The sequence below is a fragment of the Eleginops maclovinus genome, chromosome 12 (genome assembly GCF_036324505.1).
Source record: "Eleginops maclovinus isolate JMC-PN-2008 ecotype Puerto Natales chromosome 12, JC_Emac_rtc_rv5, whole genome shotgun sequence".
Classification (NCBI taxonomy): domain Eukaryota; kingdom Metazoa; phylum Chordata; class Actinopteri; order Perciformes; family Eleginopidae; genus Eleginops; species Eleginops maclovinus.
The window spans coordinates 3,428,745-3,443,546 of NC_086360.1; the positions used below are offsets into that span (position 1 = coordinate 3,428,745).

The window sequence follows — 14,802 nt, forward strand, 5'->3', positions numbered from 1 at the left end:
GATAAAAATCATTTTCCAAACTCAGTCTGGCAAACTGAATGGGGGTGTCGTGCCAGCAGCTTTGGAAGACTGCAAGTCAGTAAACAGGAGTGAAGGATTTTAAATACTATAAAATCAGTTGAGCAGGTGCTTTCAATTTCAGATCACACACACACACACACTTCATATAAGCAGGGCTGCTGGCTCTAGTACAGCAAGTTGATTTCAGTTTGTGATTTTGAAATCATTTAGTACATTTTATTTTACTCGACCTGAATGAGGTCACCATTAAGAGCTGTAGCAGTGTGGAGAATCAAAATCATTGAGAGGTGGGGGCGTGGTCCCGGGAGCAGCAGTGTCAGATTGTTTATTTAATTATAACTTTAATGTTTTTGTTAGTACATGCTGGATTGGGCACAACTATAACCGGCAGTGGGTGCCTATTTCAGTCAGTCCCATCTGCTGTGCGGTTCATTACCTTTGGAACTCCAAATAATTATAACAGCTTCCAATAATCTGTAAATCATCTTTGATAGATTGTCAAAAAACAAAAAAAACGAGGAAACTCAAACTCCTCCCAGAGGCTGAGCGGGAGACACCTGAACACAGTTTGGTTCTTCTGTTTGTAGGTGCGGTGTAAAAACTGAACCAGGTGGTGGGTTCTCAATCCGGCTGAGGTACAGGTAGAGATTCCATACTGTTTTGGGTGCACTCAATACAGGCTGGCTGCCACTGTTAGAGGACTTATTCTGCTCATAGTTGTACTACCTATATTATATTTCAAGGACCTCTTTTCACCCTCTGTCTGAAACCAGAGCCCAGTCTGCTGTGATTGGTTAGCTGGCCGGCTCTGTTGTGATGGGTCATCCACTGAGATGTCCCGCCCTTTAGCCAATCACGTACAATGTATTGGAGCGCTAGCCAATAGAAGTGCAAATGTTACATATTGATGTTTCAGAAGTAATGAAAGGAGTCCAATGGAGGCGTTTCAGGCGGGGAACACAGGGATTTGTCTTTGCAGACCATTTACATGCAGAAAAACCCTATAGAACACACTGCAGGAGAGGTGTTGCTAACCGGAGTGTGATACACTGTCAGAGGTCAGGAGCAGATAAACCAAGGCGCAGCCCTTCAATCTGGAAATGTATTTATTCTGCTGCTGGGTTTCTAAAGCAGATTGCGAAGCACAGGCAAGCATTCACAGCAGGACCTACACTTACATTACCACCCCCCCACTTCCCAGACAGGAGTTATATTCTCATTTTCCAGTATTGAACTCATTGTAGACCTAACCAAGTTAAAAGGCAAGCAAGCCAATAAAGTTCCTCTTTATCAAGGAAAACATTTAAAAAGCCAAACAGTGCGCGATGTGAACATGGTCATGATTTCCACAAACAGAAGCCTTTATATCTATTTAAAGATTATACAAATACTTCCAAGGAAAGAAAAGAAAAAAACAACATAAAACCACGTTAAGGGCGAACAAAGATCTCTCGACCGTTCTTCTGGATCTGAGTGCCGCTCCCCGGCTTTTATCTTCGGTGTAGCTTAGCATGGAGACAGAACACGAGCACAGCATCACGTCACCTGCACAGAAACTCGTTGGCCAAAAGAAAGTTTCACAACGTAACAACAACACGGTCCAGCTCTGAATGCAGCTTTACAGATGAATGAAGGCGTACATTTAGCATTGAGAAACGCTCAGCTGATGCTTGGTTCCTCCACTTCAAACGGACACATGTCATCAGGTAAAAACTCAGGACTGGAAGGATCTAAACTAAAAACAACACACAGGTTACATGTGTGTTTGTGTGGTACACGTCTGTAGCTTACAAAGGAAAACAGCAACACTGGGCTTCAGCCGGTACATACCACATGTTAGTACTTTTTAAATAAACAATACAGAAGCTTAGAGACTATCGTAATCCTTCTTGTCCTTTTTGCCTTCACCCTCGAAGCTGTCTGTGCCCTCACTGTTGTCGCGGCGACGCTTGCGGCTGTTGCGGACGTTGAAGCGGGGGTTCACTTGCGGCAGAGGGTCCATGCCCAGTACTTTATAGATCTGACGGAAAGCCAGGAGCCTCAGAGCAAACTGTGGGGAAGAGGAAGCAGATTATATTCCTCTCTGGTCATACGAAGTGCTAAAGCTAGCTGTTAATCAGCTGTAGCATTTGTACCTGGGCACTGGAGGTGATGTCCTCCCTCTGTTGCTCGCCCATAGTTGCCAGGGTGTCCACAGTCCTCTTTTCACACGGATCCACCAGTCCTGGTCCACCTGTTCAAGTCATTAAACTACATTTAGTGGCGTTTCATTTCTGGATCAACATAGCGGACAAAAATAAATGAATCTGAGTCCATTTAGAGATTCTGAATGCTTAAATATAAAGAATCTTACCGGGGAGTAAAATCCCAGAGGAAATACATTCAAAGACGCGTCTCAGTGCGTCGCCCGGGCTGAGGGGGGCAGAGGCGCTGCTGATGGCCTTCTCCACCAGCAGCTCCATGGCCTGAACAGTGAACAGAAACCATGGCTTAGATGACTGTATACACACAAGCTCTAAATATCCATATGATGAAAAGGCATTGACTCCATTAGCATCATGCTCACAGGGCAGCATTGGAAAGGTTCTGACAAACTGATGTGGAGAAAGGTGTTTCCCGCTAATACCTTGACTTGTAATCCATTAATCGTGAAGCTAGCCATTTATATCAAACTGAAATATGGGATGAGCTTTGATGGAGGGGGTTAATGTGCTGATCCATCAATTGGTGGGTCAGTGGATCAATCATAGCAGTCTAAGTGTCCTTGGGCAAGATACTTAAAACACAAAATTGCTCCGTAGTTTAAAAGTGTGTGGAAGTTTCTTTGAATAGCATTTTCTGCTAAATAACATTTAATGTAAACCTATTATGCAAAAGGATGTCTTTCATACATACGTGTCCCCGGTGTGTAAGGAGACTCACAGTGTCAGAGAATACAACCCTCTCTCTTCCTCCTTACCCACATCTCTAAAAACGGGGGTACAAACGAGCTGATCCAGATTTGCTGTTCTTGTGATGTAATTAGGAAAATGTGAGCTGGCTTTACATTAAACTCCTGGCAATGTCCCTCCCACGTCCCAAACTATCGTCCCCCATATACAAACAGCGAGCTGAATCCACTCTGTTCTGGAAGTAATATGGTCTGTGTTTACATTAGCAAGCATCGCTAACGCTGTACTGGAGAGACTGTGTGTAATATAAAGGTCCTGTCCTTGTGGTAAACCGAGAGAGAAACGTTTGAGCTCCATACTGTTTCAGAAATAATGCTGGATGTGGTTTGGAACATAATATGGGGTTTAATCACGGCAGCGTTTAGCTGAGTTTCTCCAGGTAGAAAACTCTCTACCTACTCTAGGCATGCTACAATGGGGGATCTGTTTGGTATTTTGAACAAAACACTGTTTCATGTTTTGTATAGATATGGCCCTACAATATATTGTTCAAAAATAGCATAATAGGAGACCTTTACATTAAACCCAAATACTTTCAACTCAACTCCTAAGTCACAGTGCTTAGCCTTTAAATATTTCATGAGTGTTCTGAGGCAGGCTCGCAGGATTCACTCACCCATCCAGGGAAGGGCGACCAGGTGGGGACTCGCTGACAGAGGTCTCGCAGGATCCGGATGACGATCACACAGGACTGAAGTCCGTTTGCTCTAGCCTTTTGATGCAATACAGTCAGGTTTACGCAGTGACAACAGTGACAAGAGCTGGAGCACACAGCTGAATCAGTTCTGTCTCAGAGGTCCAAACACTACTGTGCATAATGGAAGCTGGAGTATGGTTTGAAGTGAGTATGAGCCATAAGAGCTAGCAATCAGCTGCCATTCCCAGTAGTCTTGTACCTCACAGTTAGTAAGGGAGTTCAAAGTTTGCAAGATGCACAAGAAATGAGAACTTGTCATCTTCTAAACCCTGACCCCAGGTTTATCCAGGTGTCTCACAAACAGGTACTTCAAAGTACAAGAGTTGACCTGAAGGAGAGGATAGGGACTGACAGAGCAGAGGAAATCTGCTTTACTTTGCCCGTGATTTTGCTGAGGTAGCAGAATCACAGGAAACTACTCAGATGTTCCTTTTTCTCTCAATCCCTATTCTACCAAAATATATATGTATATATATATAGAATAAAAAAACAATACAAACGTTGAACATGAAAGCACTTTTTGATGGCACAACTCTGTGCTAGTTATTGTGCAGCCTTATGGAGTCACATGTAGCTCTAATGCAGTATTTGGGAAATTGAAAAGGGCATACAAGGATGCCAGGTGTTTTTTGATTCAATTCAACTTGGATTGATAATCAACACTTATGGACATTAACCAAATGTTTGTTGTTATGATATGTGGCATCCTTGAATATTTTTTTGCTTCAAAATAGTAGTCTTTTTTTGTTGTTGTCATTACTATAAAATGAAAACCAAATGAGTAAACACAAATAATGAATAAACAAAGAAATAATGCATCTCATAAGGCTACAATAAGAAAGTAAAATGATGTTCCGAACCTGGAACCACTTAGCGTGGCGCAGAGCAGCCAGAGCGTCAAGGCATTTTTGCCTGTCCAAGACGTCCGCTGGGTCTTTCACCATACCCGAGGTTACATCTAAAAATGGATTTGAAGTGTCAAAATGGTGATGAGGAATGGGTGTTTGACCAGGTCAGCGAGGCTGGCAGAGAGCAAACACATTGCCACACATACCAATGTCTGTTTCCGTGACAACCTGCAATCGGTTGCTTAGTTCCTTTCATTTAAAAAAAAGGTTAGCGACATGAAAACGTGACAGATTGGTAAGTCAGGGGGGGGATTCATTTACTGACTGTTTGGTTAGCATCAATCTGGCTTAACTAGGTGGCTCAAAGCCGATCCCATTTTATCATATACCGTATTTTCCGGAGTGTAAGTCATGCTAAGACTTATATAGTGAATTTTTCTATCGAGCGGGGCTGTGCGATGTGGGGCGAGCTCCGGCTGCCCCTCTCTCACTGTGAGAACTACACTGCACATGCTCAGTCTTTTTCTATTCAGCGTGTGCGAAAAAAATAATCACAAGTGGAGCAAAGCGCTCGCAGCCCCACTGAAACCTCACCTCATAAGTCAGAGCTGATTGGCTGTAAGTGTGTGTGCGAAAAGTGTAGTTATGAAGAGGAGACGAGAGGGCTTAGACTACATCACCAGCGGTAAATAATACAAACAGAACATGAAAGAAGTTGACCCTCTACTGCAGCTTTGGTGAGCGGAAGTATAGTTTATGTTGATGTCTGTGTTAGCCTTTAGGCTATCCATCTGCAGATCGATTGCTATTGTAACCACGGTGACGAGTGTCTGTGTTTTCCTACAGTCTGATGTTTTCATGCTGAGGCATCACGGTTGTTGTTATTGTTAACTTTTGCTTTGTGATAGCGCTCTTTACTCCATGTATTAAGGTACAAGAAGCCTAAAAATGTCCACGCTGTTCTTGCCCCCCCAACTCAACTGAGAGTATGCAGCTAAAAACGGTAAAAGACCAGCAGAAAGAAAGTTTGGAGTGAGTGAAAAACTGTCAGGGAGTGGCGCTTTTCTAGTTAAATAAACATACAAAAATCTAACAGAAATGTGACTACAGCGAAGCGCCTTATGTGTTTTTTTTCTTCACGACACATTTTCTGATGAGAGCAGCAGGTGCGACTTATAGTCCGGAAAATACGGTAATTGTATCTAAAATAATTACCTTGCTTTATAAGTCAATAAATCCTTTTAATGTCTTCAAGCACTGGGACGGAGGGGCTCCATGGCTCATGGTGGTTAGTATGAACGGACAGGAGAAAGGGCTAAAAGACGGGGACCTGATCAAAAGTGGCAAGGCAAAAGTAGGTGTGGCAACGTTTTTGGGATGTGAGAAAACCTTGGTCAAAAATCCTTCCGAAGCTCTTGGGCACTACGTATCCTCAGATGGGAGACATGTTCTGGAAAATTTGTTTTTTTTTTGTTCAAGGAAGAGTAAAGAGGTCTTTGTGCTGGACTGGCTGGTAAATAGTTCTATGAATACAGAAAGGAGGAAGCAATGGGTGCTGAAGAAGAGAAAAAAACATGAGAACTACCAGCAAACAAAAGGGGTTAGGATATCACTGCATGCATACCTAACATCAGGAGGTTGGAATAAGACCCCAACAATCATCGTGTAGCAAAGATTCCTCTGTCATAGCCTTCTGTACCTGAACTTTTAACAATACTCCCCTAAGAATTATTTCAAATTCAATTCAAAAACAAAAATCTTCATTGTGTCAATTCATTCCAGAAGGAAATGTGGGCCGTCTTCAAATGATTTGTCCTAATCTTTCCATTGTCGGCTAAATTAAAAACTTGTCAAAGGATTTCATTTTGGAGTCCTATGAGGAAGATCAACTCAGGGGAGCACTTCAGAACAGGGGACCTCAGCATGGTGAGCTGCTGTTCACCAGTACACAAAGGGAGGATTTGTTTCCTGTGGGAAATAACATCCAATTTCCTCTGCCAAATCTTGATTTGAGAAAAGGGTTGTAATATTCATTTCAAATTAAACTTGGAGGGACAGAAGTTCCTCTGTTGTCTAATCTTCAGCAGGATTTGTTTTCATCTCCTCATCTCAAAGGAAATTTGGAAAAAAGATACTGCAATGTATGTCTCCCATTGAATATAGCAACGATAAGATAGAAACAGAATCCCCTGGAACACAGGAAACAAAATAGAATCTCACCTGGGATTAACTAGACTTAACACAATGCAAACACTGGTCATGCTTTGTTTAAAGGATAAAGATAGCCTTTGAGAGGTAAGAGCAAAAAGCCTAAGAGCAACACTGCTGGCACTTGCCTCCATCTTGTTTTCATTTTATACTATCGGCCCCACGTGATGAGAAAGAGCATTGATTTAAAAAGATAACTACCGTCTGGGGTCTCTTATGGGCTGCCAGTAAAAGCAGATCTTCTAAATCCATTGTGATGGTTTCAGTCATTTAGTGGTATTAGAAATGAAGAGTGTGAAGGCTGTAGACTGCACAGCAAACCCTGAAGGAACGAGACCTCATCTAAAGCTAGTGTGATGAAGTTGTGCTTCCTTGGTTGGCTGCCCTGTCATTCATTTCTGGAATGCAAAATGAATCGTGTATGAAGAGCAAGTTGCCAGGAGGATCTGATTCAAAGCCCAACAGAAATGTGGAGTGCCAGCAGGACAGCGCTCTTCAGGGTGTTGACAAACATGTTGAAACTGATTTCATAGAAAGATAGCAGAAAGACAAGAAAGGAGGTGCAATGGGAAAGGCTGTGATGGGTATCCCAACCTCCATCCCGACCAGGGTCCTCTCGGATCACGGGGGACGTCAGTGTGATTGTCACCGTCATCTTTGGCTCGGTACCGGACGTCAGGATGATCGCCGCTTCCTGGTTGGATGCGCTGACCTCGTATTTTTCAGGTGTTACGATCTGAAAGAAATAGATTAAAGGCAAATAGATTATTTCAGAAGTCCTCTGTACAACTAGTTAACAAAAACAGATTGGGAGCAACGCCTGTTGGTAGAGGTGGACTGCTCGCTGGAATCATGGGACTCAGATACTGATGGAACATGATGTGCGAGTTATGCAACCGTGCAGTCATGTGGTAGATACCAATGGGTTATCATGTGCTCTACGTTTCTGATCTAAAGTCCTGTTGATACATTGACATTTGAAAATGAGCATAAATAAAAGCTCCCTCTGTAGGGAACATTTAGCCTTTGCAGACCATTCACATGCACAAAAACTTAAAATTAACAAACTACAGGAGGGGGGAAAAAGCATGATGGGGTCCCTTTAATAGAGACTGTGGGGCATCATACAGGCAACGTGACAAAGCAAACTTGCTACGAATTTGTTTTAAGCAAAACACAGGTAAGAGGCCACTAGAAACTGACTGAGGAGTGATATCTGTAAAGACAGTACTGTTAATTGTTTGGGGAGGTGCTCCACGATGCGGGCAAGGAGGCTCTTGGTGGGCTTCTCAGAGCAGAGCAGGACCAGGTTGACGGTCTTGTCCCCACGAAGCAGCAAGCCTTTGGCCAGGACTCCCACCCGCATCACTCCCTTCAGGGCTCTGCACACAAGCAAAGAAGCAAAACAGACAGCTAAAATGTCATTCTGAGAACCAAACATCCAAATACATACATGTTACATTAACAATGTATACTTCAACTATAGCTAGGTACATTGGTCAAGTCTCAACACACACAGCCGTGGAAAAAATGAAGAGACCACTGCAGCATTACCATTTTCTCTGGTTTTACTATTTATAGCTATGTCTTTGAGTTAAAGGATTTTTATTCTTGTATTCTATAAACTACTGACTACATTTCTCTGTGTTGGAATGCATCAGACACTGGTAAGGCTGCCATACATGTAGAGACTGAGATTTAACAACCATGTGGAGTGGTGTCCTCATTTTTTCCGGAGCTGTATATTCAGCATAGAGTCCTGCACGAGTACAAACATATTCATTTTTTATCTCTTACTGTTGTCAAAATTAACTCCCAACGACTGGAGTGTATGTGAAATGGAGGAGAGGGATTTTCATCTTTACCATCATGACTTTGTAATTGCTAATACAACTTTCCACCTTTTGCTTTGAAACTGAGACTGTGTAGCCCAGGCAGTTTAAGACAGATCTGAAACGCGTGCTCTACGAGAGCACCAGCTCCATAAATACTGTAAAGAAACCCAAAACACAGAGCAAATACTGCTAGAAGAGTCAGCTACTTTTATCCTAATTATCTTTCTGTAAACGTCTTGAATCTCTCAGAAAAGCTCACGAGACGAGCACATTTAGGCATACCTTCTGATAGCTTTGGGCCAACACCCCCTCAAATTAAATCAGCAGGTGGGTCTCAGCATTGCTAACTGGACTTATAACATTCTAACTGTACATTTGACATTCATATTTACCTTAATATTCCATTCCTTGTCCACTTAAAGTAACTAATATCCTGCTTTATATTGTGTTGACTGAACATTGGCCTTTCAATAGTGTTTCATTTGTCTGACAGTTATAGATTCCTTATATTCACAGTCAACTCTCTATATTTTTTTTACTCTCTACTGCTGGTTTATTTCTATTTTGAGATGTTTATATTTCTAGACTTGTTTATTTCTAATTATGTGCAATGCCTTGTTTTGTTTTATGCTGCTGCAACAAAATAAACTCCCAATTTGGGATCAATAAAGTACTTCTTCCCTTCTTTCCCACCGTCATACGCCTTCTCACCGAGTTATTCCTTAAAGGAGCTCGCTATGAAACACCTACGACATGTCTGTAGACAATGTAAAATGTAGAGGTAGGTCAGATATCGCACCTGTCTTTAGAGGGTTCCTTCTCCTCCTTTTCCTTGTCCTCCTCCTTTTCCTTGTCCTGGTCTGTGATTATGTCTGACACCAGTTTGAGGGCACGCTCTGTGATGGAGACAATCTTCTGGATGGACTGGAGCTCGTCCTCTGAGGGGTAGATGGCTGCATGCTTGGTCATGACGTAGCGGTCGTCTGAAGAGTCAGGCCGGCGCGGGGGCTGGAAGAGTCCAAAGAGTATCAAATCAGAAAGAGTTCACAATGTTATCATTAGGAAACCGCTCAAAGAAACAGCCATCACTGACACTCCTTAAATAATAAAAACTATTGTATTCACGGAACAACGAAAAAGGGATGAACACAATAATGCCTGACAATATCATGCTAATTATTATTTTAAAATATTGGATAACTGAACGTTATATGTATTTTGTCCCACAATTCATCATTTTCTCTGTGCCTATTAGTAATTCAGTTTCACAATTCTCTATTAATCAATGAGTTACAAATGATTTCATAAACTAAATAAATGGCTTTCTGGTGGGTCTAATATGTTTAGCTAATGTCACTTCCTTACATATACGGGGGGTAGAGGAGACCGTAATCGCGGAAGTTTTCCTCCTGCCTTCACAAACTTTACGCAAGTATTTATCGTCTGAAGATCGCGAGAAGACGTTCATACTCTGCAATCCAAGAGTCGGTTAAATCCACCAAAAACCTGACATGATGTAACGCGAGTTTAAAAAAATTAATAAAGTCCATGCGTGTCTCTGAGCCGCAGCGACACCGACTGATTCAGAGCGGGTCATTCTGCCTGTTGATTCTGGGACTGTGTTGCTTCTGTTGGTGGATAAAGCAGACTGCTCCGTGTTTGGTGTCGCTGGAACTTCTGTTCCATTGATTTTTTAATTTTGTTTATGTATTTTATTAAATATGATCCTTAGGTAGCTTTTATTTCATTTAAGTTTGTTTCTTTCTCCCCATAACATTGTGAAGCAGCTTGAGAAAACGCTGCCCAGACGTCCGCTTGGGAATGGACCCTGATGTTAATGTGCCTTGTTATAATGTATTGATGTAATTGTTCAATAAAGTAAAAGAAAGAAAAAAAAGAAACGTTATTGTCCGGCGACTGGAAAATCAAGGAGCAAAGTTACTACGCTATAGTCGATTATGTTCCGTCACTGCATCGACGCAGAAACGTTCACGTCCGCATCGGGATGCATCGTAGAAGCGATACATTTCAACCCCCCTAATTACGTTGCATAAAAATATACGTAGATGCTCACCACAGGCCCCTGAGGCTGCAGGCCAGGCATGCCAGGCCGAACTCCGAGCAGACCAGGAGGGCCCGGAGGCCCCTGAGGGTACCCCCCGTCTGGCATACGGCGGCGGTCATCCCAGTGGTGCTCCTCCTCCATACGTCTCCAATACATGTCTTCTTCATAATGCCTGGAAATAAAAAAAAAGCACAAATCGTCTCTATTAAAGTTTAAAGCCCACTGCTTTAAAACCCCGGTCCCTTTCACAATAAAAGCCCTCGACAGATCGCATCAGATCAAACCACAGTGCATTCCTATAAATATGATTTGAAGAAGAAGAAGAAGAAGAAGACATACTTTTATTAATCCCTTACAGGGAAATTGCTTTCTCTACTCTGTTGTGTCGACACACATTAAACACACAGAGGATATACATGCACACACACAGAGGAAATACATGCACACACAACCACATGCAGAGGAGAGGTGGCAGAGCAGAGAGGCAGCCAGGTACCCGGCGCCAAGGGAGCAGATAGAGGTTAGGTGCCTTGCTCAAGGGCACCTCGGCAGTGGCCTAGGAGGAGAACTGGCACCTCTCCAGCTACCAGCTCACTCCATATTTTTTTTTTGGTCCGATCGGGACGTGAACCGGCGACCCTTCGGTCCCAAGACCAAGTCCCTACTGACTGCCGCCCCAATTTATTTAAAAGTTTTAAGAGCAAATTGCATTTTAAGTTTAAATATGTTCACCCTTTATTATAATTATGAAGGTTTCATTACTATCATCCTATTACATTTTATTGTACACGTTTGCTTTTATTTGATAGAGTTTTATATCATTGCATTGATTTACTTAGTTTTGTATCTTGTTTTTCCACGGGGAACCATTCCTGTTAAAATGTTATATTTTGTTGCATGTCTGAAAATGTCTCAACATCCGACCCGAGCAGAATTTCTTGATGTGTGCCATTTTTGTAAAGCACTTTGAGCTGCACGTGATGTATGAAAAGTGCAATATAAATAAAGCTGCTTTCTTATTATTATTACAGATATCTAAACCAAACAGCTACACAAGTCATCTATCCATAGGTAGTGGAAACTGTGGAAAAGCTAGAGCCCCATTAACAGAGGAGGCCACCATGAATAAGAAATAACCGTACCGCATCTCCATTCTCCAGCGCTCCTCCTCCTCCCTCCGTCTCCAGTACTCCTCTTTCTGCATCTGCTTCCTCATCTTCTCCTCCTGAATCTTTCTGGCTCGGATGCTGGGCTTGACCTCCACCTGCAGATCAGGGTTTACCTTTTTCTACAAAGAAAAAAACATGTGTAAAAAGCCATTTCTTCATTCAAATATACAATACTCAATTAAGAGTACTTAGGCTATGAATTAATCATCTTGGAACAATGTTCAACAAGCATCCTCTATGATTGTTGAACATTGTTCCAAGAGAAGTAATTCATGTCTGTATTTGACAAAATATCTGCTCAACATCAGAACCAGAGGGGGAAAAGGTTCGTAGGTCTTGTACTTGAGTACAAGTAGAAGTACTCAGACCTTGTACTTGAGTAAAAGTAGAAGTACTCAGACCTTGTACTTGAGTAAAAGTAGAAGTACTCAGACCTTGTACTTGAGTACAAGTAGAAGTACTCAGACCTTGTACTTGAGTACAAGTAGAAGTACTCAGATCTTGTACTTGAGTAAAAGTAGAAGTACTCAGATCTTGTATGTGAGTAAAGTAGAAGTACCAGAGTGTAGGAATACTCTGTCACAGTAAAAGTATTCTAAATGTTCCTCCAGTGAAAGTAGAAAGTACTCTCATCTAAATGTACTTAAAGTAGCGACAGTAAAAGTAGTCATTGTTTGATTGGTCCATTTCAGAATAATATCTCTGATATGTTTTATAATGATTGATCATTAAAGTGTTCTCAGAGCTGGTAAAGGTGCAGCTAGTTTGAATGGCTTTGTATACTGCAGGGTAGCTGCTGGATTTACTGCAGGTGAACTACAGTCTGATTTAAGGGCTGGTTATATTTACCATCATTAATCCAGATCTGTAAAGTAAAGGTATTCAATAAATGTAGTGGTCATTGAGTAAATGTACTTAGTTACTTTTCACAATGATCTGAAGATCTTGCGCACCCATATAACTTAATTACCCCTTGAGACACTCAATGAATACACCAGTGTGTTTTACAAGTGTGTGAAGACGTGTCAGCCACAAACCTTGTATTGCAGGCGATGCCGACGACCTTTAAGATGCATTTCCTTTGCATTTGGGTCGTTGAAACTACATTCACAGAGCTTGCAGTGGAATCGGATGACTTTTCCTTCATCGTTCCGGACCTAAAAAAGGAATTCAACGTATTATCTCAAGATTTTAAGCTTCTCTGCTCACTCAAGTTGTACGAGTTCATATTTGGTTTGTCAGAACTTACTTCCTCCACATAGTCATGACCGACCGGCTGGACGTCACTCTGTAGGGCAGCCAAGGCCGACGCTGACAGAGAATCTGAAGCGTCGCTTTTGGAGTCCGCTTGAGAGGGCGTTGCAGGCTTAGAAGCCTCCGCTTTAGCCTCGTCCATCTTCGCTGTGGTCTGTAATTTATTTCCACCTGCATTTGAGGAAATCAGTGTTGTTAACCACCTAAAGTTCCACTGCTTAGCCTGGGTCTAAATAATTCCACATAAAGAAACAATGAGAGAGGGTTGGTTTGGCTAAAGGGCCTTAAATGAATGCAATTAAACAAATAAGCAAGAAGACACTTTGAAATAATCCCATTCCAGCACAGTGCAAAACAGGAATATACAGCATAGCACTGACACTCATCATCAAGCTGACATTTAGATTCATGAGCACATATTTACACTTAAGTGTCTCTTCTGATTCATCTCAAACATTCATAGAATTTGCTTGTTGCTCATTTTCTGAAATTAACTCTGCTACTAACACATTTAGACTTCTGACAAATAAAGCCGCATTACAAGAGCAGAGTCACGTCATACAGCTGATCTTTTGACACATGGGTTCACCCCTCAACATCTTATCACAAAGGCAAGTAAACTTCTGATGAAAGTGCTCTTGACTCTAGATAAAAACCAACACTTCTGGTTCAGTTGGTCTCCAGGTTCATGTACTGGCATGCACTCATATCTTCTACAAGTGTCCTCTCATGTATGTTTAGGAAAAGTGAATGCCATAGATTATATATTTCATAGAAGGCATAATCCAGAGATTTTTTTCTGTACGGTTTATTGTGCTGCAAATGAACTTATCAGCTTTAAAAGCTATTAATATACAGAGATCACATGTTGCTCTTTAATTCCATTGTAATGGTCATTCAATAACAAAATAAAACTGAAAACGTCAACATAATCCATTGCACCATGCCCTCCAAGCATCAAATGAACTTAAATCGGATAGCTAATATTGTTGAGGTAGCAGTACACTTATAAAAAGTGTGTGCAGGAATAATCCTAAAACCCAAAATCATATAGTTGACCCTTCGGTCCTGTTCAGAAGGATTGCTCGTAGGTTTGAAAATAGCCGAATCAAGGTCTGTGGTTGAGCTGTTTAAGTAGGATAATTTTTTCTACACATACAGGACACCCCCAGCCCCGTCTACCACTGGAGATTTCAGTTTACAGTCATTAACTTCTTAAGCCATCATATAATAAACAACGAATTGTGAGGATGTGTAGTCAATCGTCTGAACTCGTAACATGTTTAGATGGTCGCGACATTTGCCATGCCGTATCGTCATGTATAGTGGTTATGCCTGTGCCCGCGAGTTGATTGCGCTATTAATTTTTTTCTGAGATTCGCTGGCGACACCATTTACCTCCCTCCGAGGGAATCCGCACATGTCTTAAATGCGCGTGGATCATACGAGTGTTAAGTGGTGACGCAATCGTGCCTATTGCTAGAAATCGCTGTTCAAGGAGTATACGTAAAACTCATGTCAATAACATGCAGGTATGCAAAATACATGAGCGAGAGATGAGAGGTCACAATAAACGAAGTCTTTGTAATTACATAATCTTCAAAAAAAAGCAATGAGGCTGATATGCAACGAAGTGTATGTTGGTGTTGTGTGTGATGCCAGTGGAACGTTTGGGTGTGCGGTTTCATAAAAGTGCATGATGCAGCTCAAGCATAGCTTTTCGGAAGATAGGCTCTTTAGCAAATCAGGCTCGT

At 41.9% G+C, this 14,802-nt stretch overlaps 1 protein-coding gene across 2 annotated transcripts in view; it reads right to left on the bottom strand.

The window, feature by feature from the left end:
- Positions 1-1,109: 1,109 nt before the first annotated feature.
- Positions 1,110-14,802, bottom strand: part of zfr (zinc finger RNA binding protein) — a 28,513-nt gene continuing 14,820 nt past the window's right edge. The window contains exons 9-20 of one of the 2 annotated variants that reach the window (XM_063896950.1): positions 13,044-13,219; positions 12,832-12,951; positions 11,768-11,913; positions 10,635-10,797; positions 9,360-9,568; positions 7,957-8,107; positions 7,320-7,461; positions 4,530-4,627; positions 3,589-3,684; positions 2,375-2,486; positions 2,157-2,254; positions 1,110-2,071 (exon numbers count right to left, since the gene is read on the bottom strand). In XM_063896950.1, coding sequence (XP_063753020.1) covers positions 1,889-2,071; positions 2,157-2,254; positions 2,375-2,486; positions 3,589-3,684; positions 4,530-4,627; positions 7,320-7,461; positions 7,957-8,107; positions 9,360-9,568; positions 10,635-10,797; positions 11,768-11,913; positions 12,832-12,951; positions 13,044-13,219 — 1,694 coding nt within the window. In that variant the 3' untranslated portion in view covers positions 1,110-1,888. Of the gene's footprint in view, positions 2,072-2,156; positions 2,255-2,372; positions 2,487-3,588; positions 3,685-4,529; positions 4,628-7,319; positions 7,462-7,956; positions 8,108-9,359; positions 9,569-10,634; positions 10,798-11,767; positions 11,914-12,831; positions 12,952-13,043; positions 13,220-14,802 lie in introns of those variants that run through there. The other variant, XR_010166955.1, reaches the window with a different exon arrangement.